Source organism: Schistocerca americana, chromosome 5 (genome assembly GCF_021461395.2).
Source record: "Schistocerca americana isolate TAMUIC-IGC-003095 chromosome 5, iqSchAmer2.1, whole genome shotgun sequence".
NCBI classification, from domain to species: domain Eukaryota; kingdom Metazoa; phylum Arthropoda; class Insecta; order Orthoptera; family Acrididae; genus Schistocerca; species Schistocerca americana.
This window is the reverse complement of record NC_060123.1, coordinates 135559934-135583678: the sequence shown is the minus strand read 5'-3', so window position 1 is coordinate 135583678 and position 23745 is coordinate 135559934. Positions and strand designations below refer to the sequence as shown.

Sequence of the window (23745 nt, the reverse complement as noted above, 5' to 3'; positions counted from 1 at the left end):
AATAGTTAATTTATTAATGTAGTGGTGATGGAGGGGGGATTGGGGGTATAAATTGTAGAGGGAGAGCCAGGTTTCAGTACAGCACACAAGTTCAAATGGTTGCAGTAGTCATGCTGAGTTGAAGAGACTTGGTAGGTAGTTACAAGTTCCCTGGATCGTTTGAACAATTCTTTTATAGAAATGATGTGAAATGACTCAGTTTACAGGATGTGTACACATGACTGGTGTTAACATTAATGAACACATTATTTTCTTAGTCCTACTCATGAAAATAGACTTTGAATAAGATTTTTTTGACTGGCTTTCATCTTTTTAAATATAAATTTGTCAACAGAATAAAAGAAGTTGCCCAGGAGAAATGATTTTAATTTAGATTTAAAAACTTGCTTTGCTACGTGTCAGACATGTTATGGTATTAGACAAATGATCAAAAAAAGTTTTTGCTGCACAATGAACTCCTTTCTGGGCCACTAACAGCTTCAGCAGTGGGCAATAAAGGTCATTTTCCCCCTCTAGTTTTGGAGGCATGGACATCACTGTTCTTCTCAAATTAAGACGAATTCTTTATGATGAATTTCATTGGCAAATATATGTATTGTGACAGTGCAGTTAAACTGTCCAGTTCCTTAAAGAGGTACCCACACGACACCTGTAGATATGCACCACACATTATTCCTACTGCTCACTTTTGTGTAATCAATACTTTCCTTCTACGTGATGAGTTATTCCAGAAAATTATTCCATAAGACATTAGTAAGTGGAAATATGCAAAATACATCAGGAGCTTAATTCACTAGTTTCCAAGATTATCAGTTATACAAAGAGCAAATGTAGCTGAACTTTGTTTGAGAAGCTCAGAAATGTGCTTCTTCCAGTTTAAGTTTTCACCAGTACATATGCTCAAAAATTTGGAGCATTCTAAATTTTTTACTGACTGCTGCTCATTTGCTATATCAACTGTTGGTATGAGTTTATTTGTTGCAGAGAACTGAATATAGAGTTTTTTCAAAATTTAGGGAGAGTCAATTTTATAAGGACCAATTTATAATTATATGGAAAATATTGTTTACAATCTCTTCTGTTGTTTTCTCTCTGACCGAATTTATTATAACACTTAGTGTTGCCTGCAAAAAGCACCAATTCTGGTTGTAAAGAATGATCGAAACCAGCTGTGCGGTAAAACCATCAATTCCATAAAACATGAGTTTTCTAAGATCGTAACATGATCTATACAATCAAATGCCTTGGAAAGATCACAAAAAATTCCAACAAGTGATATTTCATTATTTAAGGTTTGTACTATTTGATGATTGAAAGAATAAATAGCATTCTCAGTTGATCAATTATTCTGGAATCCAAACTGTGATAAGTAAACTGTTTCTATTTAAGTGTGAGACTACTCTTAAATTCATGACCATTTTTAATATTATGGAAAAAGATGTCTGTAAGAAAATTGGACAATAATTGTTTATTTCTGTCTTATCGCCTTTCTTGTGAAGAGGTTTAACAACTGCATATTTTAACCTGTGCCAGTGATGCATTAGATATGCCACTAGGACCTTTCTTATTCAGATGGTACAACTTTTCAGAATTTTGTTTGAAATTCCATCATAATTGCAGTGAAGGATGTTGGTGCTACTTCTAGTTGCTCTAAGTTTTGTGGAATGACATTTTTAATCTAGTCTCTTGCTTCTTCAGTTGAAAAATTTAATCCTATTTTTCCTGCTACATTTAGAAAGTGATTGTGAAAAGTACTCACAGTGTATGAGTTATCAGTCACAACATTGTCATTTAGTTTAATCGTTAGAGTATCTTGTACACTGACTGGCTGTCCTGCCTCCAGTTTAACAATATTCCACATAGTCCTTATCTTGTTACCTGTATTATTTATTTCCATTAGGACATGCATACTTCTGAATGACTTTCCTTAACATGGATTACAACAGGTATTAGAATCTCTTGTGCAGAGAAAAGAAGATTACACAATATAGCAAAGACCCAGAACGTGCCTCATTAATTTCATTTGTACCTGAAGAATTACAAATTAAAATTACAAATTAACCTGACCACAATGCTCTATTGCAGAAACTTGACCAATTAGCAATTAGAGGTATATCCAATGAGTGGCTCAGGACATACCTATGTGGTCGCAAAAAGGTGGTTGAAGTGCAATATACTGACCATAACAAAATCAGCTACTATTATTCAGGCTATGAAAATGTAAAATATGGCATCCCTCAAGGATCAGTATTAGGACCAATTCTGTTTCTCCTCTATGTCAATGATTTTATGTACAACAAGTATTGTCAAACTACCCTCCAATTTGTAGACGATACAAGCTTCCTTATTAGTGGTAAAACAGAAGAAAAACAAAAAGACTCCGCTAGCCAAACAATGAACAGTGTAGAACAGTGGTTCAGCTATAACAAGCTAAACAAAGAAAAGACAGTTGCACTGAACTTCTATAATCTAAAAGGAAGACACAACCCAGACATACAAATAGAACTTAGGGACAGAGTTCTTGAAAGTGTTGACAGGACAAAATTTCTGAGACTCTGGCTCCAGAACAACACAAAATGGGAGGTACACATTGAATATTTGCAAAGAAAACTAAGCAAAACCTGCTACATGACAAGGATCTTAAAAACTTGTTGCAGCAAAGCCAGCCTGTTACATGTATACTACTCCTATGTGCATTCTGTAATTAAATATGGCATAATCTTCTGGGACAATGAAACAACAAATATTAAACTTTTCAGGATGCAAAAAGGATGTTAAGAATTATTGAAGGGGTAAACAATATGAAATCATGCAGACCCATATTCAAAAAACTGTCAGTTCTTCCTGTTCCTTGCATTTTTATCTATGAAACATCAGTTTTCATCAAACAATATATTGATAGACACCCAGATATCTTATTAAAAATGAAGATATACATCCATACAATACAAGGCAAAAATCTGACCTTCATATGAAACAGGTGAGATCATCATTGTGCCAAAAAGGCACACTACATACTGGGATAAAGATTTACAATAATCTGCCTAACCATATTAAATCAGTAGGTAAACTCAGTAGTTTTAAGGCTGAACTAAAGGCATATTTAATTGATCATTGCTTTTACAGTTTGACAGAGTGCCTAGGAGCCAAACAACAAAAATAAAGATGCATTATGAATATTCTACTTTGTATGTTGCCTCTAATGTTTGTTGTATGTATGATTCTTTGCTAAATTGCTTCAATATCTAGTCCTTAGGAATGCAATGCAAACTGTATTTTATCTTGTAAGTACCTAACCATGTCCAATATCCTTGTATATATTCTATACATGTAGGATTTGAAGGGCTAAATAAATAAATTCTTGATTATTTTTTGTAGTATACAAGTAATGTCAGATCTCAATATACTCTGGTCTTTATATAAATTTCCCTCTTACTCTTATACCAGATTTTAATTCCCTTAGTCATCCACGGCTTTTTTTATTAATCTCGTGGATAACATTTTAGGAAAGCAACATTCAAAGAATGACACAAAATTACTATGGAATAAATTTAATTTGATATTAGCATCTCTTCTTTCTATATATGCATTATCCCATACCATCTCTTTTAACTTAGTCTTAAAACATCGTATCCTGTACTCATTAATAAGCCTCACTGCTTTGTATGAACCTGTCTCAGAGGGCTGCAATGTGTCATATTTTTTATTTCCACTAATTGTGCAACATAACAGGGTAGTCCCTTAGTCTTGCACAGGACAGACCAGCATGGACAGCTGTATCAAACAAGTTTTCAGACTGAAGCCCACTACCACCACAACAATAACATCATCATACAGAATTTTAATGAACTGTTTCTGGGCAATAAATAATTGGGTGTTACTGAATTTCTGGTTCATTATGATTCTTTTTTTTTTTTTTTTTACTTTATGATGTATTAGGCAACATTGTATTATTTTTTGAGTTGTCACCACCATGTCAAATGAATATATATACCGAATAATTCTAAATATACTATATAATTGAAACAAAGATGCAAAAATGCCTTTCCTGGTGTAACATATTCTCTTTGGTTCACCTGTAGTCAAACAACTTTTAAAGATTACTTGTAATATATATCCTAAAGGGGTCTTGCCTTCATTCGCAGTAACCAGCCAGTTACTACGCTTAACGGCCACAGCAAACATAAGTCGGGCCACTACGGCAAGCATTGTGCACACTGACATTCAAACTGTGCACATGCAACTACATGAGGCAGCTGCCAGGGGCATCACCTGGTCCAATGTGCACGTGCAGCACTACGTCAGCGACACCAGATGGGGACAGCATCTTTATAAGGATAGGCACAGTCCTCCAGGCCCTCAGTCATTAATGTTTTTGAGATGTGTAACTATCACCATTCCACAACACCTACACACTACTCTTGTTGCTGTCATTCTGTGACCCAATAAATTATATCTCTTTTATGGTCATGTATTTCGTTGCATTTCTAGTTACAACACAAGTGGTGACATGAGAGGTTTAAATTTTCCTGCGTTTCAGATACTGTGATTTTTCTGCCATTTGGTTCTTCGATAGAGGCTTTTCTCAAGTCACTTTTGCACCAGCATGAGGCTTATATGGCCATATCACAACAGGTGTTGGCTATAGCGACTCAGGTGTGAACTTTTCATGGCATTCTGAGTGGTCAACAAGGATGTCTGTAAAGCTCTTTTCTTATCATGGGTATCTCCTTGTATGCATCACTTACGCTGCCAGTTGGCTCCTATGCAGGAACTAGCATCACTTTCTTTTGATAGTATATGTAGTTCGCTGTGCTACTATCACCAAAAGCAGACTTATGTGATCACTGCAAGTTTTGAATTCTACCAATGCTGCAAACAGCCACAGAAATCATACTGCACTTGGAAAGCCAAGATTCACAGCTTCAGTCATATCAGTCCAACACAGCTAAGTCTCAGGAGTCTTATGGGGTTAACAAGGTCAGGGACGCAATCATTCTATTGGCCCCAGGCAAGTAGCTGCATCAACCTTCAGCTTGAGGATCTTACACTGGAAACGGTTTTGAATACTGCACAGTCATTCCCTAGTCACAGGCTACCAGTTAGAGGCTTAGAACCCTTTGTTGACAGCATGCAGTCCCAGGGCATGTAGCCTGGCACACTGACGAAAGAGGAGGTAATCGCAGTACAAACAAGCCAACCAGGCCAATGCAGACCCCCCACCCCCATCCCCCACATAGTTATAGCAAGAATTCATGGACGTCGACATTTCTACTGTTCCGCCGTCATGTTCACCATTATCTGCAGGCCAGAACAAATTTTTCATTGAAGTGCAGGTAATGGATTATCCGTTATTCCTACAAGTTGACACAGGATCCACTGTGTCCCTACTCAACTCAATGCTAGGCTCGAGTCCTCACTGTCCGCATGCGTCAAGGAGTTGATTGGTAAGCTGCAACAAACAGCAGATTCCTATTCTCGGCCAATTCAAAGATGACACAGATTACAACTCAGTTGTGCACTGCATTATGTAGTCGGTGGTTACGAGAACAAGTATTAAAAAGACATTTTGGTTGGACGCCTTCACTGCTTTTGGTTTTTCTATTATGGATGCGATGTATCTAGTGTCAGATCACAAATTGTATTCTTTGTGTTACGAATTTTCAGGTCTGTTTGCCCCAGAGTTAGCTTGTGAAAAAATTTCATGGCACACATCACACTCAAACCCTCCGCCCACCCTCGTTTTCTTTTGGAAGCAGCCAGTTCCTGTGGCTTTGTGTAACCAGGTTAAGTCAGAGACGAATCGCTTAATGCCACTGGGAGTGATTAGACCCATTTCTTCCGCCCTTAGTGACCGTTAAGAAACCTTGCTGTCAGCTTCAGCTCTGTGGTGACTTGAGGTCACTATCAATGTCATCAATCAGTAATAGATACGTATCCCCTGCTTCATCTGGAAGAGTTGCTCACAAAACCGGCTGGGCATCAATTCTTTTCAAAAACAGACATGGCAGAAGCCTACTTTCGGATTTCATTGGACGAGGCCTCAAAACAGTTTATTGTGGTTATTATGCTTTTCGACATTTATCAGTATCACTGGCTAATTTTAGAGGTCCCTCATGTGCCTGCTCTCTTTCAATGTTTTTTTAGAACAGACTATAACAGTTCTTCCTCACTGCATTAATTATCTTGATGATAGTGTGACAGGTGCTACCACAGAGGATCACCGATATAACCTCCATTCTTTGTTTACCGTTCTACAGGCAGTGGACCTCAAATGTATTGTCACTAAGTCTCAGTTTTTCCAGCCCTCCATTGTGCATTTGGATCATGAAATTTCTGGGCAAGGCATGTGCCCCACGGACAACATGTTATCATCATTATGGCTTTGCCCCATCTGTCTACTCTACGAGAAATTCAGGCATTGCTCAGCAAAGTGGCTTACTGTCACAAATTTATTCCCAGAGTGACTACTATTACCCAAACTTGCATCTGCTGTTTCAGAAACATGCTTCTTTTGTTTGGTCTGCAGCTTCTGAGTGCACTTTTGTGCTGTTTAAGAATAGTCTTTGCTCCACACCATGTCTTGCAACATTTCAACCTGACACTCACCTGATCCTGGCCATGGATATGTCCAATTATGGGGTGGGGACAGTTTTGGCCCATCCCTATTCAGACATCTCCAAATAGCCTATTGCCTGTGCATTGAAATCACTCAACTTGGCTCAGCAACATTATTCTCAGGTGGGGGGGGGGGGGGGCGGGGGGGGGGGGGGGAGCCTCTTGCTATTGTATATGCCTTTTAAAAAGATTCAAGCTCTCTTGTATTCTGCAAAATGACATTTAAATATCAACCATAAGACCTTGATTTTCCTGTGTAGCCCATCAGCTTCCTTACTGGGTTGTGGTTCCAGTGGCTCTGCAGTGGGAGATCCTCCGCTTACTACATTAGGAGCACTGGGAGAGCTCCTGCACAAAACTGTATGCATACTGCCATGTGTTTCGGCTAGACATCAATCCAGAGGTGGAACACCTTGTTGTGGTCAGCCACAAGAGTTCCAGTCAGTGGCGAAGTGCATCTTTTTTGCCGTTGCTGACCTTCCACAGCCTTGGGAAAGAGTCCATATCAATTTCACTGATATTTTTAGACACTTTTCGGTTATTAGCAATTTATACTTTTTCTCATTTTCCTTATGTCATTTGTTCACCATTCATGACAGCAGATGTGACTGTCAAGAGCATGTCGAAGATATTCTCCACAGAAGGCTTGTCTTGCACCCGGGTTTCAGACAATGGTTCTCAGTTTGTGGCACAATCATTAAGGACTTTTGTACACATAACGGTATTTGCCATGTCATCGCACCTCTTTTCCATCCACATTTGAATGGCAAGTTGCAATGCCCTGTCCAAACGTTTAAGATGCAGGTGTTCAAGTATATAGAAGACTTCACAGCCAGGGATTTTTTTTTTTTTTTTTTAATGTTCTTACAGAACAATGCCCATTGGGTCGAAGAGCCCTCCCAAACTCATGCACAGCCATCAGATGTGGATTCCGCTCATTCTCTTGCTGCCAGACAGACATTTCTCAGGGGCACCAGTTGCTTCAATGTTTGCATCTGACACACCAATCTCGGCCACAGTGTCTGGACAGTACCCACACTGGATTCCAGCCATCATACACAGTCGGCATGGTTCCTACAGATTCATGGTTCGCACTGAAGATCGACTCATGGCACATCACCAGAATCAACTGCGTCCCAAATGGGCACAGGCCCCCTCCTTTGTCAGCACTGGCCACACTGGGTGTCATGCACGCCATGTGGTGCCTACTTATTGTGGCAGTTGGAGCTTTGTCAGCACTGACAGTGTGTTTGCTTCCTGTGGTAGGCCCGGTCTGTGTCACCAGAGCCTCTCCTCTCCAGTCCGCTGGTGTTGCTGCCCAAGCCAGTGCCCCTTGTTGTAGACTCTGACATCGAGATGGGTCCCATCCCCATCACTGTCCTCCTATCCACCAATTACCCTGAGGCCCGTGGACAGTTGAGCCACTATGGCAAGTGTAGGGCATGCTGACATTCAAATGGTGCCCTCTGCAAGTCAACCATCAGGGGCAGCCCAGTCACCAACCAACATCACCTTTTCCACTGTGCATGCATAGCATTTCCAATATTTTGTGACTGATCAGATTGCATGTAAGCAGTGCAACAAATTAAAATACCCCATGGCTGGTAGAAAATAGTCCATAATTTTTTTTTAAGTAGCTGCTTTGGAGATAAATTTACAGAGTGGTAAGGATTTGATATTAAATCTGTACCCATCACCCAGCTCTCAAACCGTTTTCTAGAATAACTAGAAGTGCTTACAGATTAGACCATAATGTTGATCCAAATATTGATACATTACAAGACAGCACTCACACAAAAGTTCCTGTGATCTTATCACTACCTACAATCTCAATGTATGTGTAAATGGGTAAACAAGAGCTCACAGGTATTGATAAATCATGCAATTCCTCAGTGTACACAAATTGTGCAAATAATGAATACTGAAATCTCAGGTAATTATGGGAAATTAGTTGAAATATCAAGAATCAATGTTCACTGGAAAAAAAAAAAAAAAAATATTATTGGTAGCAATCAGGCAGCTGACGCTGGAAAATCTTCTACAGATATTACTAAAGGGAGAAGGCTGGAGGTAAATACACTGACCTAGTAAGGCAGAGGTGAGATGGGAATATGTCTGTTCAGTATTAGTTCACTACATAAAAACTGCATGTCCCGATGTATTCAAAAATCTAAATATGAATAATACTAAAAGATTTGTCTCAGTAGACCAAGGGAAGAAACTAAAAATTGAATATAAAAATTGCCACATAAAACTACAGCCAGCACTGACATAATAAGAGAGTTTATGGCAGGCTACTAAAACAAACAAAATCCAGTGTTTATCAACATGAAATTTCAGGTTCCAGCAACATTTATAAGACTGAATGCCCTTACATAAATGAATCATAAGAGAGAAGTAGACAAAGAAGGAATGGAGAAAACCAAATGATATCAGCAATATTTTTAATCAACATTAAGCTGACAGTGGAAAATTCATAAAAGATATCAGTGCCTCCCACAAACCAAAAACTGCAAATAATAACTTCAGTGTTCTGCTGCCAACAAATGAATCAGAGATAGCTAAATAATATGAGGCATTCAACGAGTAATGCACCAAATTTTTTCTCAATGAATTTTGATTAAAAAACTGTAATTTTGTTTGCAATGTCCTTAAACATTCCTATGTCACACCATATATCTCCAGTCTTCAAATTGTGTCTGCAACAGAGGTGTGTTCCAGTAAAGAGCAGTTACTGAAATTCTTCTGGCAAGAAATCAGGTCACCTCAAATATTCACAAGCCTTTACTGAATGTCTATGGACACTGGGCAGTGGATAAAGGCATGGTAATTCACTGGGCAAACCACCTGTTAATAGGGCAAGGAGAAGAAAATCTGTCTGCTCTCCCACATGCAACATGATCACACACAGCTGTGATGCCTGCAATGGTGCAACATGCAGACACTCTTACTGGAGGTAATCAAGGAATAACAAGCAAGCTACTCCGTGCTCAACTTAACATCTCTATTGGTAGTGCTGACTTGTCCACCAGTTAGTATATTCAAAAGTTTGTACCTGGAGAGTTCCTCAGAGACATGTGGCATGACAACCTGGTGCAAGTCTTTTAACTGTATTTAGCCACTCACGTGACTTGTGCGTCCTTGAAACCAACAGCAGCTGACCTTCTGCGGACAGTCACCCATCCAAGAATTAGCTGGGCTCAATGTTGCTGAACTTCGGTGATTGGACAGGAACCGGTGATACAGACGTGACAAAGCCTAACTGAAGAGCATAAAGAGGAAATAAAGAATATCTGTATCAAATTGCTTGTTTGTTGTGAGGCAATTTCTTGTTGAACATTGCCACAGACAATGAAACATGGGTTCACCATATTAAGTCTGAAATATAATGGCAATCCATGGAGCGGTGCCACACAAGGTCTCCTTTGCTACAAAAGTTCAAAACATCACCCTCATTTGGTAAAATCAAGGCTACAGGCTTCTAGGACTCTTGAAGGGGTTATTCTGTTCATTATCCTCCCTAATGGTCAAACTATCAAGTCTGAAGTCTATTATGAGAGTATTAGGGAACAGAAGAAATGATTACAGGATGTTTGTGGCCACAAAAAGGTACAAAAACTTTCATTTATTTAACCTGATCAAATTAGAGCCTCCAGGCCCCCTCTTACTTCAGACCAGGGTTTCACACATACAATATTTTTTACATTGTAATTACCTAAAAATAACAATAATTTTAATATGACAAATAACAACAAAATGATTTGAGTGTAAGTAGAGACAATGTGAATAAACAGTACTGACTAAGCAGTTAATACTTGCTGGCTGATACAAAAAGTATTTATATGTATACGTGTACAAAATTGATACTACCTGATGTAACAAGTTCTGAGGAAGCAAATTTAAGTAGACTGCACCAGCTAAGAGCACTGGGAAATGAGGCAGATCTGGTTGGAAAGAAAAATGTAATGGGGTAACAAGTGCATATGGGAATGATGTTAGACGTTATTGTTGCTCCAGTATTTATGTCATCATTGGTCTTTTGAAACTGGTTGTGTTATTTGGTTCCCTGATATAGTGAGGGAAGTTATACCAGAGCCACATTTCTGTTGCTGAAAGGAATTTTGAGAAAGCAACTGAGTGATGCAATGGGATAGACAGAATTTTGGGGTCACCAGAAGCATCTGATTCCACCAATCCACTTCGAACTGTGATATAAGCCTGGTGTTGTCGTATGTGACGTCATTTTAGTGCAGAGTTTTGAGTTGTTTGTATCTGTAGATGCCGGTGCCCTCTGGTGGTGGAAGTGGACATGATGAGTTTAACATGTAGTATTGGGTTCATTTGGGCTTTGGTGTTGACAGTGTAAAGTCACTTGCATTGTTAGCAGTTGGGGAAGTATCATGTGACAGTACTTCATTGCGGGGCGAGACAGGGGAGGATATCTTGTCGGATATTAAGTTCCTTCAGTTGTTTGGGCTTATCGCAGTATTTGTGAGATGCAGCGTTTATGGCGAGAATATGAGGCTGAAAGAGTTCCCGCATCTCGCACCAGAGATGCGTATATATGGTGGTATCAGCATGCTAACATCTGGTGCTCCATTAAACGCAGCAAATGGTTCGAGAAATCTAGGTTGGCCATGAGAGAGATTGCTTTGTTAATGTATTATTTCTATTATAGGTCCTCAATTATTTTTTGCGCGCATGAGGCTGAAGTGAGTGAGAGAATGATGTTAGTTTGGTTTTCTTTCTGTAGGGAAGTTTGTTCTGAATACATGAAGTATAGGGGTAAGTTGGGTGGGTTGGGGGTGGTGGTTGAGATGACGAGTCGTAGTTTGGGAAAAGGAAGAGTATGGGAGGGGTGGTTCTCGGGTTGGTTTGCAGGTGTATGGGGTTATCATTTTGGGAGGTGGGTATGGTGACTGTATTTTCAGGGTTTTGGAGAGGTGTACTAAGAGGAAATTGGTAGGATTGAAAGAAGAATATGTTGAGGAGGGGTGTACTGTTGTATCAGATGCTTTTTCATCATATACAGGTTTGGGGAACAGAGGTTATGATCATTTAGTTGTCAGCCACAGTCTTCAGTTAAATTATAAAATTGGGGCACGCACCAATACAATATAGGGGTTTTGGGGACTAGTTGAATCAGTTATAGGAAGGGGAAAGAGGCGGTCTTCTAACCTGCAATCTCATTTAAATGAGCATTGCTGGCAGAAGAGCACGCCTCGGTATTATTGTATTTTCTGTGGGGTTTTGAGGGCTGTGGATACGATGCAGAGGTTGAGGGTGATTAGCTGAAGGGATTGGGTATGTGCAAGTGTTGGGGTGGGGGGGAGGTGTTTTTTATTTGTTGGCCTGTTTTGATTTTTTGTTGGGGGAGGGGAGGGGGGGTTAGGTCGGTAGTTTGGGGTTGGTTTGGGAGTTCTGTCTGTTTGATATGTACGAGGTGCTATCCAAATTTTTTGGGACAGGTGCTGCCATCTGTTGAAAACCTTACCTTTGGACTAATGGTCACCATCATCCTCGAAGTAGTTCCCATCCGCATGTACACACCAGTCCCAGCACTTCTGCCACAGGTCAAATGTTTTCTAGAAGTCCTGTTCTTCGAGGGTGTTTATCACTGCCAGCGATGCTTCTTGAATCCTCTCTAGAGTGTCAAACCGATGGCCTTTCAACTTGAGTTTCAGTTTTGGGAATAGCGCGAAGTCATCAGGTGCCAAATCTGGTGAATATGGTGGGTGGGGTAATCCGCCATGTTGTTTTTTGCCAAAAAGGTTCTAGTGAACAAGGATGTGTGACAGGGCACATTGTCGTGATGCAGCAGCCAGTTCCCTAGATACCAAAGTTCGAGCCGTCGTCACCACACGTTTTCACGGAGCCATCGCAAAATGTCACAGTAGTATGCAGAATCCACTGTTTGGTTGGGTGGGACGAATTCTTTGTGCACAATTTCTTTTGTATCAAAGAAAATGTCTCGCTCTCACTTTTTTGGGTCTTGAAGAGCCCGAGCTCACATTGGAGCAACCGAAATAAAATGTTCAAATGTACCTACGTTCTGTATTTTAACTTAAAAAACCTTCCTGTTATCAACTGTTCATCTAAAATTGTGAGCCATATGTTTGTGACTATTACAGTGCCATCTATCACAAAGCAAAAAAAGTGGTCCAACTAAAACATTCATATTTCTTTACGTACTACACAAATATTTAATAAAAAATGGGGGTTCCTATTTTTAAAAAACGCAGTTGATATCTGTTTGACCTATGGCAGCACCACCTAGAGGGCCAACCATAGCACCATCTGGTTTCCCCCTTCAAGCTAGATATGTTTCGTTTTTTGTAGATTTTTCGTTTGACGCTTATTTCGTGAGATATTTGGCCCGGTCACGATCAATGGACCACCCTGTATAAGGGAAAGTTACATTGAAAAGACACTTGTCTGCACTCAGCTAGGATAATCGTGCATATGATCAAAGATTTGAACATCACAGATAAAACAAACACAAGCATTCATAACTAGTACCAGGTACCATGAGCTTTCCTGAAAGAGACTTGCATGGCAACATCACTGTAATCAATAATAGGAAGTACAGGGTGATTCAAAAAGAATACCACAACTTTAGGAATTTAAAACTCTGCAACGACAAAAGGCAGAGCTAAGCACTATCTGTCGGCAAATTAAGGGAGCTATAAAGTTTCATTTAGTTGTACATTTGTTCGCTTGAGGCGCTGTTGACTAGGCGTCAGCGTCAGTTGATGCTAAGATGGCGACCGCTCAACAGAAAGCTTTTTGTGTTACTGAGTACGGCAGAAGTGAATCGACGACAGTTGTTCAGCGTGCATTTCGAACGAAGTATGGTGTTAAACCTCCTGATAGGTGGTGTATTAAACGTTGGTATAAGCAGTTTACAGAGAATGGGTGTTTGTGCAAAGGGAAAAGTTCTGGACGGCTGAGAACGAGTGATGAAAATGTAGCACGCATCCAGCAAGCATTTGTTCGCAGCCCAGGAAAATTGACTCACAGAGCTAGCAGAGAGCTGCAAATTCCACAATCAACTGTATGGAGAGTCCTACGAAAAAGGTTAGTTATGAAACCTTATTGTCTGAAATTGGTTCAAGCACTGTCTGCAGCCGATAAGATTAAAAGAATCGATTTCTGTGATTTTATCCTTGCTCAAATGGAAACAGATGAATCTTTCGTTTCAAAGATTGTGTTTAGTGATGAAGCAACTTTCCACACTAACGGGAAAGTCAACCGTCACAATGGGGCACTGAGAATCCGCGGGAAACAACTCAGTATGAACGTGACTCGCCTAAGGTGAACGTTTTCTGTGCCATTTCAGCCAATAAAGTTTTTGGTCCCTTTTTCTTCGAAGGTGCTACTGTAACTGGACTACAGTATCTGGACATGTTAGAGAATTGGCTGTTCCCTCAGCTAGAACAAGAAGCACAACAATCCATATTTCAGCAGGATGGAGCACCACCACATTGGCACTTATCTGTCCGCAACTACCTGAACGTCAACTACCCGAAGCGATGGATCGGCCGCCAGGCAGCCCGTGACAGAGCACTTCATCACTGGCCTCCAAGGAGCGCTGATCTTACCCCCTGCGATTTTTTCTTATGGGGGTATGTTAAGGATATGGTGTTTCGGCCACCTCTCCCAGCCACCATTGATGATTTGAAACGAGAAATAACAGCAGCTATCCAAACTGTTACACCTGATATGCTAAAGAGAGTGTGGAACAAGTTGGAGTATCGGGTTGATATTGCTCGAGTGTCTGGAGGGGGCCATATTGAACATCTCTGAACTTGTTTTTGAGTGAAAAAAAAAAACCTTTTTAAATACTCTTTGTAATGATGTATAATAGAAGGTTATATTATGTTTCTTTCATTAAATACACATTTTTAAAGTTGTGGTATTCTTTTTGAATCACCCTGTAGAAATCCTTGGGTAACAGAAGAAATATTGAATTTAATTGATGAAAGGAGAAAATATGAAAATGCAGTAAATGAAGCAGGCAAAAAGGAATACAAACGTCTCAAAAATGAGATCGAAAGGAAGTGCAAAATGGCTAAGCAGGGATGGCTAGAGGACAAATCTAAGGATGTAGAGGCTTATCTCACTAGGGGTAAGATAGATACTGCCTACAGGAAAATTAAAGAGACCTTTGGAGATAAGAGAACGACTTGTATGAATATCAAGAGCTCAGATGGAAACCCAGTTCTAAGCAAAGAAGGGAAAGCAGAAAGGTGGAAGGAGTATATAGAGGGTCTATACAAGGGCGATGTACTTGAGGACAATATTATGGAAATGGAAGAGGATGTAGATGAAGATGAAATGGGAGATACGATACTGCGTGAAGAGTTTGACAGAGCACTGAAAGACCTGAGTCAAAACAAGGCCCCAGGAGTAGACAACATTCCATTGGAACTACTGACGGCCTTGGGAGAGCCAGTCCTGACAAAACTCTACCATCTGGTGAGCAACATGTATGAAACAAGCGAAATACCTTCAGAGTTCAAGAAGAATATAATAATTCCAATCCCAAAGAAAGCAGGTGTTGACAGATGTGAAAATTACCGAACTATCAGTTTAGTAAGTCACAGCTGCAAAATACTAACGCAAATTCTTTACAGACGAATGGAAAAACTGGTAGAAGCCAACCTCGGGGAAGATCAGTTTGGATTCCGTAGAAACACTGGAACACGTGAGGCAATACTGACCTTACGACATATCTTAGAAGAAAGATTAAGGAAAGGCAACCCTACGTTCTTAGCATTTGTATACTTAGAGAAAGCTTTTGACAATGTTGACTGGAATACTCTCTTTCAAATTCTAAAGGTGACAGGGGCAAAATACAGGGAGCGAAAGGCTATTTACAATTTGTACAGAAACACGATGGCAGTTATAAGAGTCGAGGGACATGAAAGGGAAGCAGTGGTTGGGAAAGGAGTAAGACAGGGTTGTAGCCTCTCCCCGATGTTGTTCAATCTGTATATTGAGCAAGCAGTAAAGGAAACAAAAGAAAAATTCGGAGTAGGTATTAAAATTCATGGAGAAGAAATAAAAACATTGAGGTTCGCCGATGACATTGTAATTCTGTCAGAGACAGCAAAGGACTTGGAAGAGCAGTTGAATGGAATGGACAGTGTCTTGAAAGGAGGATATAAGATGAACATCAACAAAAGTAAAACGAGGATAATGGAATGTACTCGAATTAAGTCGGGTGATGCTGAGGGAATTAGATTAGGAAATGAGACACTTAAAGTAGTAAAGGAGTTTTGCTATTTGGGGAGCAAAATAACTGATGATGGTCGAAGTCGAGAGGATATAAAATGTAGACTGGCAATGGCAAGGAAATCGTTTCTGAAGAAGAGAAATTTGCTAACATCGAGTATAGATTTAAGTGTCAGGAAGTCATTTCTGAAAGTATTTGTATGGAGTGTAGCCATGTATGGAAGTGAAACATGGACGACAAATAGTTTGGACAAGAAGAGAATAGAAGCTTTTGAAATGTGGTGCTCCAGAAGAATGCTGAAGATTAGATGGGTAGATCACATAACTAATGAGGAAGTATTGAATAGGATTGGGGAGAAGAGAAGTTTGTGGCACAACTTGACCAGAAGAAGGGATCGGTTGGTAGGACATGTTCTGAGGCATCAAGGGATCACCAATTTAGTATTGGAGGGCAGCGTGGAGGGTAAAAATCGTAGAGGGAGACCAAGAGATGAATACACTAAGCAGATTCAGAAGGATTTAGGTTGCAGTAGGTACTGGGAGATGAAGAATCTTGCACAGGATAGAGTAGCATGTAGAGCTGCATCAAACCAGTCTCAGGACTGAAGACCACAACAACAACAACAACTGTATAATCATTTGTATAAGCTCCTTATTCAGCTCACAAGGGTAGATTTTTTTGTATTTTTGTAGGGCATAGAGACATGCTGATACCTTCTTGCACATTCAGCTGTGTGCTCAGTCCAATTTAAATTTTCATCTTTTATTACTCCTGGAATCCTTTCTTAGGGAGAGAAGTTTATATTTGTACAATAAAGGATTAAAGATAGTAATAATCCTGATATTTAGGCTAATGAGACTGGGATGACTAACGAGTGCAGCTTGAGTTTTGGATGGGCTGAACTTTACTACTACATTCTGTGCCCATTTTGATAATGGCCGAAGGTCATTACTGAAATTCTTCAAGTTTATTGGTTTTATAATTTAATAAAACTGGAGGTCATCAGCATACATGCAGTATTTGCAGCAGGGGAAAACTGATCACACATCATTGACATACAACAAAAGAGTATAGGATTATGAAATCTCAGGTGATGATCCGAGGGGTGGCATTGTCTGGTTGCAATGTCCTTTGCTTGAAGACGATGGGTATAAAACTCATCAAAACATTGTGACAAGACAATGCCACCACTCAGTTGATCACTCAAGGAAAAAGGTTTCATCATAGGAATATGCCAATAAAGCTTGCAATCACGACAGTACAGGACCTAATAGTGAACCGCGGAGGGTGCCAGATACTTCTTGTCTCCATTGTCACTTAACAGTGCTTGACACGATGCATTGGTGGTGAGACATCAGGTATAAGAGAAATGATTCCACTTCATTGGTGAGAAATTTAGGCTGTTAAGTTTGGCAAGTAAAATGTCAAAGTCAAAAATAACATTCAATGAGCCACAGTACTGGTTTATAAAATGTACGTCTACAACCACAACCTCAGCTAATTTTGTACCTGATGTAATTGAAGTATTAGATGAGCTTATACATCTGTGGAGTTTTCCTTGATCTTCCCAATGCACTTATTTGTGTGTTTGTCACAACATAGTAATACACAAAATAAATTGTTATAGCTTCAGGTGTAAAGCAGCTGACATTATAGGGCCTAAAATCTGTTGTGGGAAACACACAGCAGTTCGTGAAAGTAAAGCATAATACAGTGGTAATAATTTTGAGCCAATAAAGTTACGCATACCTTGAAGTTCAGATCTGTAATCCCTTCTTTTCATTTAACTCTATGTAAACGATATACCATCACTGGCAGGTGACCATGTAATAATGTTTGCAGATGAGACATCACTCACAGCAAAACGTGACTCAGTAAAAGTACTGAAGTCAGAAGCTTCTCTAAATTTGAAGCAGACTAACAAATATTTCAGTGAGAACAACTTGTCTGTAAACACAAATATGGCAACACACTTACAAAGACAAACAAATAAAACTGTAGACTAAGGATATCTGGCTCGCACTAGACGATTCAGCTATTAAAGTAGTAGGAAGACATGTCTGAAAGTACAGATACCATTGGTGAACTTGCAGCTCTCAAAGAATGAAATTACAATGAAATCCAGACCATAAGCTGCTTACAGGCATTGATAAATATCAACTGGGACAGTTGAAAATGTGTGCCCTGACCGGGATCTCCTGCTTACATGGCAGACGCTCCATCCAACTACTCACTCAGTCGGGTAGAGCATCTGCCATGTAAGCAGGAGATGCTGGGTTCGAGTCCTGATCAGGGCACATATTTCAACTATCCTTGTTGATATTTATCAATGCCTGTAAGCAGCTAATGGTCTGGATCCCATAGCAATTTTATAAAAGTAGTATGAAATCACAAACTGCTTGTTGCTGTAGTTGCTACACACTTCATGTGGGAGGACAATATGAACAAAGTATGCTCAAAAATAAGCACATGCATATCATACATCTTAGTGTGGGGGCTCCAAAATAAGCACTATCGTATCACACAGGATTACGGGATGGAAAAAGTGCCACACATGCATGTAAAGATGTTAGTGAAACTTCAAAAGAAAACTTTTAAAAGAATTGCAAGTTTGACTACAAGACAAGACTTTTAAAAGAGCTGCAAGTCTGACTACAAGACAATCACAAAAAATACACCGAACTTCATATCATGACTGCCCCTTCAGGTATATATTTGTAACAAGTGCTTGAAAAATTGTACTGTTTAATTAATTACACACATACATGAACACAATATGATACACAGAAATGATTATTAGGGCAGTCCAGATATGAAGTTCTGTGATTTTTTTTTCCCTTGCAGTCAGATTTGCAGTTCTTTTTATGCCATACACACCATATAGCATAACATACGTTTAAAAGAAATGTGTATTTATTAATAAATTTAAGTTCTCAGTCTCATCTCTCCTACATATCCTAAAAGAATACCTACAAGATATACAATAAAGAGGATGTATTCAAGCAAGATCTTTGTGTGTTCATAAACCAGGAATCATTTTATACGCTGTTGGACCTACATATTTTCCCTTTATATGAGTGATGCTGTTGCTGCTCGTTCTTTATGTTCCATTTACCTTGGACAAACAAGGTGCTGTACAGGTGACACTGCCAAAGGGTACAATAGTGAATATTTGTGAGTGTATTGATGTAGTGTGCAGAAGCAGAAACATCAAAGTGAATAAATGTTAAGATCATGGTGTGGATTTGTGGGGGCACAAAGGTGGAAATCGATCATCTTTTTATATTTTTTTGCTTATGCTAGAGTATTCTCGGTTTGGGTTTCCGTATAGGCCCTATATCTACAGACATTTTAATAAGGTTTTAACTGAATTAACTGTATCAATGTAACAGAAATAGTGTCTGTTTTCAGCACATCCATACAATCACCGTTGTCTAGTGCCTCCCACAAATTAAAAAAAAAAGAAACCGATGGAACTGTTTTGTACTAAAAAAAAATACAATTGTTTTGTACTATGAACTTCCAAGGAAATTCGCCAAGGATGTTATCCAGATACGTTTCCCCGTCGTGTATAACTACGTAATGATAATTTAAAAACCATCATGAATTTTAAGTTTCTTAAAAACGTTTCTGCAAGTGAACTATTACTTAATGCACGTTACAGCACTTAAACCGGCCACAATCAACAAAGCGAAAATAACCTAATGAAAAGTCATCTAACATCCATTTGTTAATAAAATACTAAATCTGTAGACTACTTTCTTATTCTCGTACCTTCGTGAGAAAACAAACTTCTACATTAATTTTTTTCTTTAATTTCGCAATGCCTCTAACACTATCATGTTTTGTCAAATAAGCCAGTAGTTCCTGTCCCACATGAATCTTTTCATCAAAAACTTTCTTAAGCTCTTCTGATGACATTACTAATATCACCTACGTCAGCAAAATGTCAACACGTGCTTCTACTCTGTTGTTGTTGTTGTTCTATCCGTACATCAAAAAAGTATCACTCTCTAATGATCTAATCTCTTTGTCGCAATTATTACTGCTACAATACAATCTTTGATTTGATGACCTTAAGCCCGGTCCACACGCAACGATCTGTCTGCTCAGATATCGGCGCAGATGTCTGTACATGCAACAGATCGCTGCAAATGTGGTGTGTTCACACGACACAAACCCCAATCTACTACTCGCCCGCCATCTGTCGGTGTAGAAAAGAAATATCAGTGGCAAGCGACTACGCTCCCCGAAAACGTCAAAATTTAATTCAGTTATTTTGAAAAATAGAAATGGAGGAAGTTCTGTTGTGGTCTGTGTTCGCAACTTGTGTTGCAAAAAACATTCAGACCAACCGCAGGAAACAGAGAAAGCGGTCAAAATGGTGCAGACAGTGGCTGCTAAAGCGAAAGCAGTTTTGTCACGTAAATTTACTGCGAGAGTTGCAGGGCGAACCTGTTTTGTTTTACATAACCTCGTGTTCCATTTCCTCGCACATTGGCACTCCAATTTCATCTTCAATTGTACTCCTGCTTGGTCTTGGCGTTTCTTGATCACCAAGAAAGCCAAGTAGATCAAAATACCATAACGTTGGCTGGTATACTTGATCTACTCCTACACCAGATCTTCTAGATTTCTGAACTTTGGATAACTCTTTTCGGTAAACAGTTCGCTGACAGACTAATTTACTTGACTTGCCTTCATGAACTCATCTTTTAGGAAAGCGTAAATAGCTTCACATGTGTTGGGTATTATTTCACTCAATGCTTGTTTCGATATTGCAGATGAAAATTCCAAATCATTGTAGCTCCTTCCTGTTGCTAGGAATCTTAATGTTACTGCTAGGCGTTCATGAGGAGAAATTTCCCTTCTCATACAAGTATTTTTCTCATAATATGAGGGGTTACATGCTTTAAGAGATAATTATAAGTTTCGACATCCATCCGCAAATAATTTCGCCAGTTCGCAACGAAATTATTTTTTTATTACCGTTTCTCTGTTTGCCGAGGCGCCAACTGCCCGCAATTTTTCAATTAGAGCATTGTATGCTGCTGTCTTTTTGTCTCGGTCACTATATTCTTTACTTTTAATCTTCCACAAACATGGGTGGTTTCTGTATATTTCAATGAATTCACTTACAAACTCTCGAGAACACTGACGAGTATCAGCCATTTTAATGCCTTGTGCACACAAATACAAACACTAGACTGAGCAAACAGCTGTTTCGCGCCAGATTTGCGACGATCTCCTGTCCACGCGCTCCAACTTGTCTGCGCAGATGTGGTTTGAACCGACAGATTTGAGAGGTTTCGCTCAAACCTCCAACTTCCAGGTTTGCACACACCTCAGGTTGGTGCAAATCTTCTGTTCACACGCACCGATCTGTCTGCGCAGATGTGATGTGCGCAGACATTTGCGCAGACAGATCGTTGCGTGTGGACGGGCCTTTACTTTCGAGTTTCAAAACCAGTTGTAAGCTTTGAAATAGGTTTAAGCTGATAGAATAGGAATTTATATGGTTGAGCAATTATTTTAGATTTAAAATCAATGCCTGTGAACCACAAAATCTGGTCACGATAAACTTGATCCTTCGCACGGCTGCTATAGGGAATGGCAGGAAATGTGCCTTGCTCTCGCATTAGGACTGCCGTGGAGAGAGGAATAGTGAGAAACTGAGAAGACTCCTTCACGCAGTACTGGCACCATTACCTGTGTTTTGTGGTGGCAGAAATATTTCTCGCTAATGGTACATGTTCAACCACGATAGTTTTACTTACAAATTATGTATTTTTGTATCAAAAATAATGTAAAATGAAAATAGCTGAATGTAAAACTTACGACACAATAAACCGAAGGTAAAAAACTTATTTTTTTTAATTTGTTGAAACACTGAATTTATTCAGCACAACATACTACTAACAATTAATATAAGTAATTACATAAGATTGAAAGATTGCTTTCAATAATGATCACTCAAAATCACTGTTGCAGTTCGTCTTGGAGTCTAGATCATTATGATCGTGTCACTTGAGACTGTGATATTGATGAAAACTTCATCAATGGCAATTTATATTACGATGGCAGACGATTTGCTCCAGCTGCTGCTCTTTATTACAGTAACCTTTACAGTACTGCACATTAAGTGAAAGAAAAGCACCATCAACGATATTCAAGGCCTCTCCTTGGACAAGTCACCTGTAACATTGTTCTCCTTAAAATAGTATTTCATGTTAACCCTTATCAAATCTAAAGGGTCTATATCACAACTGTATGGTGGTTCATTCATATAGCAGAAGCATCTAGATCGTCAAAAACTTCGAAGCAGACTACATATTGCACATTTTTATTGAGGCGCCTAGGGGGAACAGGAATAATACTACACAACATTACCGTGAAGTAACAGTAATACTTAGCGTCTTGGGGCAGTTTAACGTTGGTACCACCTGACGACAAATGAATATCTCTCAAGCAGTGTTGATTTTCTCTACTAATGGCAGTACCAATAAATTCGATAAACTTGTCGTGAACAAACTGTTCAGTGAGTTCTACTGTGGCTGTGCCCTCTTGTAATGTTTTTTTGGTTCCTGGCTGGATGAGGAAAGTATGTATGACAAGTGGGTGGCCAGTTTCCTATGATTACAACACAAGATGCACACGTGTTGTAATGCACTTTATTACAGGAACCAATTGAGTACTTAACTTCAATGACGTCCAATCTGAAGTTCTATGGTTGACAGCAATCAATGAACATGTACTAGTTCTTGGATCTTGTCCGTGTCCATATCACAACTATATAGATAATGGCTAACGTTCCCTCACAGCTAGCTAAGGTGCGAGGCGACGACTATTACTTTGGAAGGCTAGAGCACAGTGCGACGTATTGAGACGCAATGCGAACTGAGTCCCAATGGGTCGTACTGAGATTGCGAGATTGAGACAGCTCGGTGGGCGATGGTAGGCTATATGCACGCTGCCCAGGAAGCATTATCAGCGCGTAGTCTGAGGGCGTGGCTTGGTGTTCTCTTGTCATAGGCGCGCCTAGTTCAGAGCCTGCCGTACAATATTTCCTAGTGCCGACTGGTGTGCTGCCGAAGGCGTACGCCAGCATAAGTTTTGCCCAAGGAGGTTAGAATTCTAACCTCCTTGGCCCTATGTAAACTGGATAACGAACTGCAGCTTTTGAGTGTGGTGTGGGTGCTTATTTCACGAAAGTTCGAGCATAGTTCGGACGCTGATAGGCTGATCTGAAAATTAATTCTTCTTCATTTTCAATTTTGTTTTACTCTTTCATTGCAGTATTGTGGGAAATAACGTCATGAGGTACAGTTGAAATAAATAAATTAGACAGTATATCAGGTAAATATTGAAGTACCAGTATGTCTTCTTAGCAAGACGAGTCGTACCGAACTATGGTGATGCTTCTTGAGCAAAGTTGATGTCATTTTCTTAGATATGCCACTACCAACGATAAAATTTTCGAACCAACTACATGAGTATTCCTTAACTGGAAACTGATATTAACATGTGGAAGATTACCTACTTCTCAATATAAAGCGAAATACATTTTTATATACTTTGTAATGGAAAGCATGCATTACCTACCAGCAACAGTGTTCCCACTAGGTGCAGGAATGTAAGAAACGTATACTGCAAGTGTGATAATGTATTTTCCACAACAGAACAGTAAATTTCGAGGTTTCGGGAAATAATCTACACGTATGGGTACTTTATTTTCGACAACAGAGAGACTTGTAAAATGAGGGAAGCAATGGCTTTTTCGAATTGTGTTGGAATACTTGTCAATTACCTGCAGAATATACTCAGTAAATGCCCCTTCCTGATGAAATTTAATAAGCAGTCGTAACGTTCTGTCTGTATTTGTGGGGACA

At 39.5% G+C, this 23745-nt stretch overlaps 1 protein-coding gene across 5 annotated transcripts in view; it reads right to left on the bottom strand.

The window, feature by feature from the left end:
• Positions 1–19887, bottom strand: part of LOC124616740 (UPF0415 protein C7orf25 homolog) — a 185255-nt gene extending 165368 nt beyond the window's left edge. The window contains exon 1 of one of the 5 annotated variants that reach the window (XM_047145103.1): positions 19631–19887. In XM_047145103.1, the coding sequence (XP_047001059.1) occupies positions 19631–19777 (147 nt within the window). In that variant the 5' untranslated portion in view covers positions 19778–19887. Of the gene's footprint in view, positions 1–12112; positions 12624–19630 lie in introns of those variants that run through there. The other 4 variants (XM_047145105.1, XM_047145106.1, XM_047145104.1 and 1 more) reach the window with 4 other exon arrangements.
• Positions 19888–23745: the final 3858 nt, after the last annotated feature.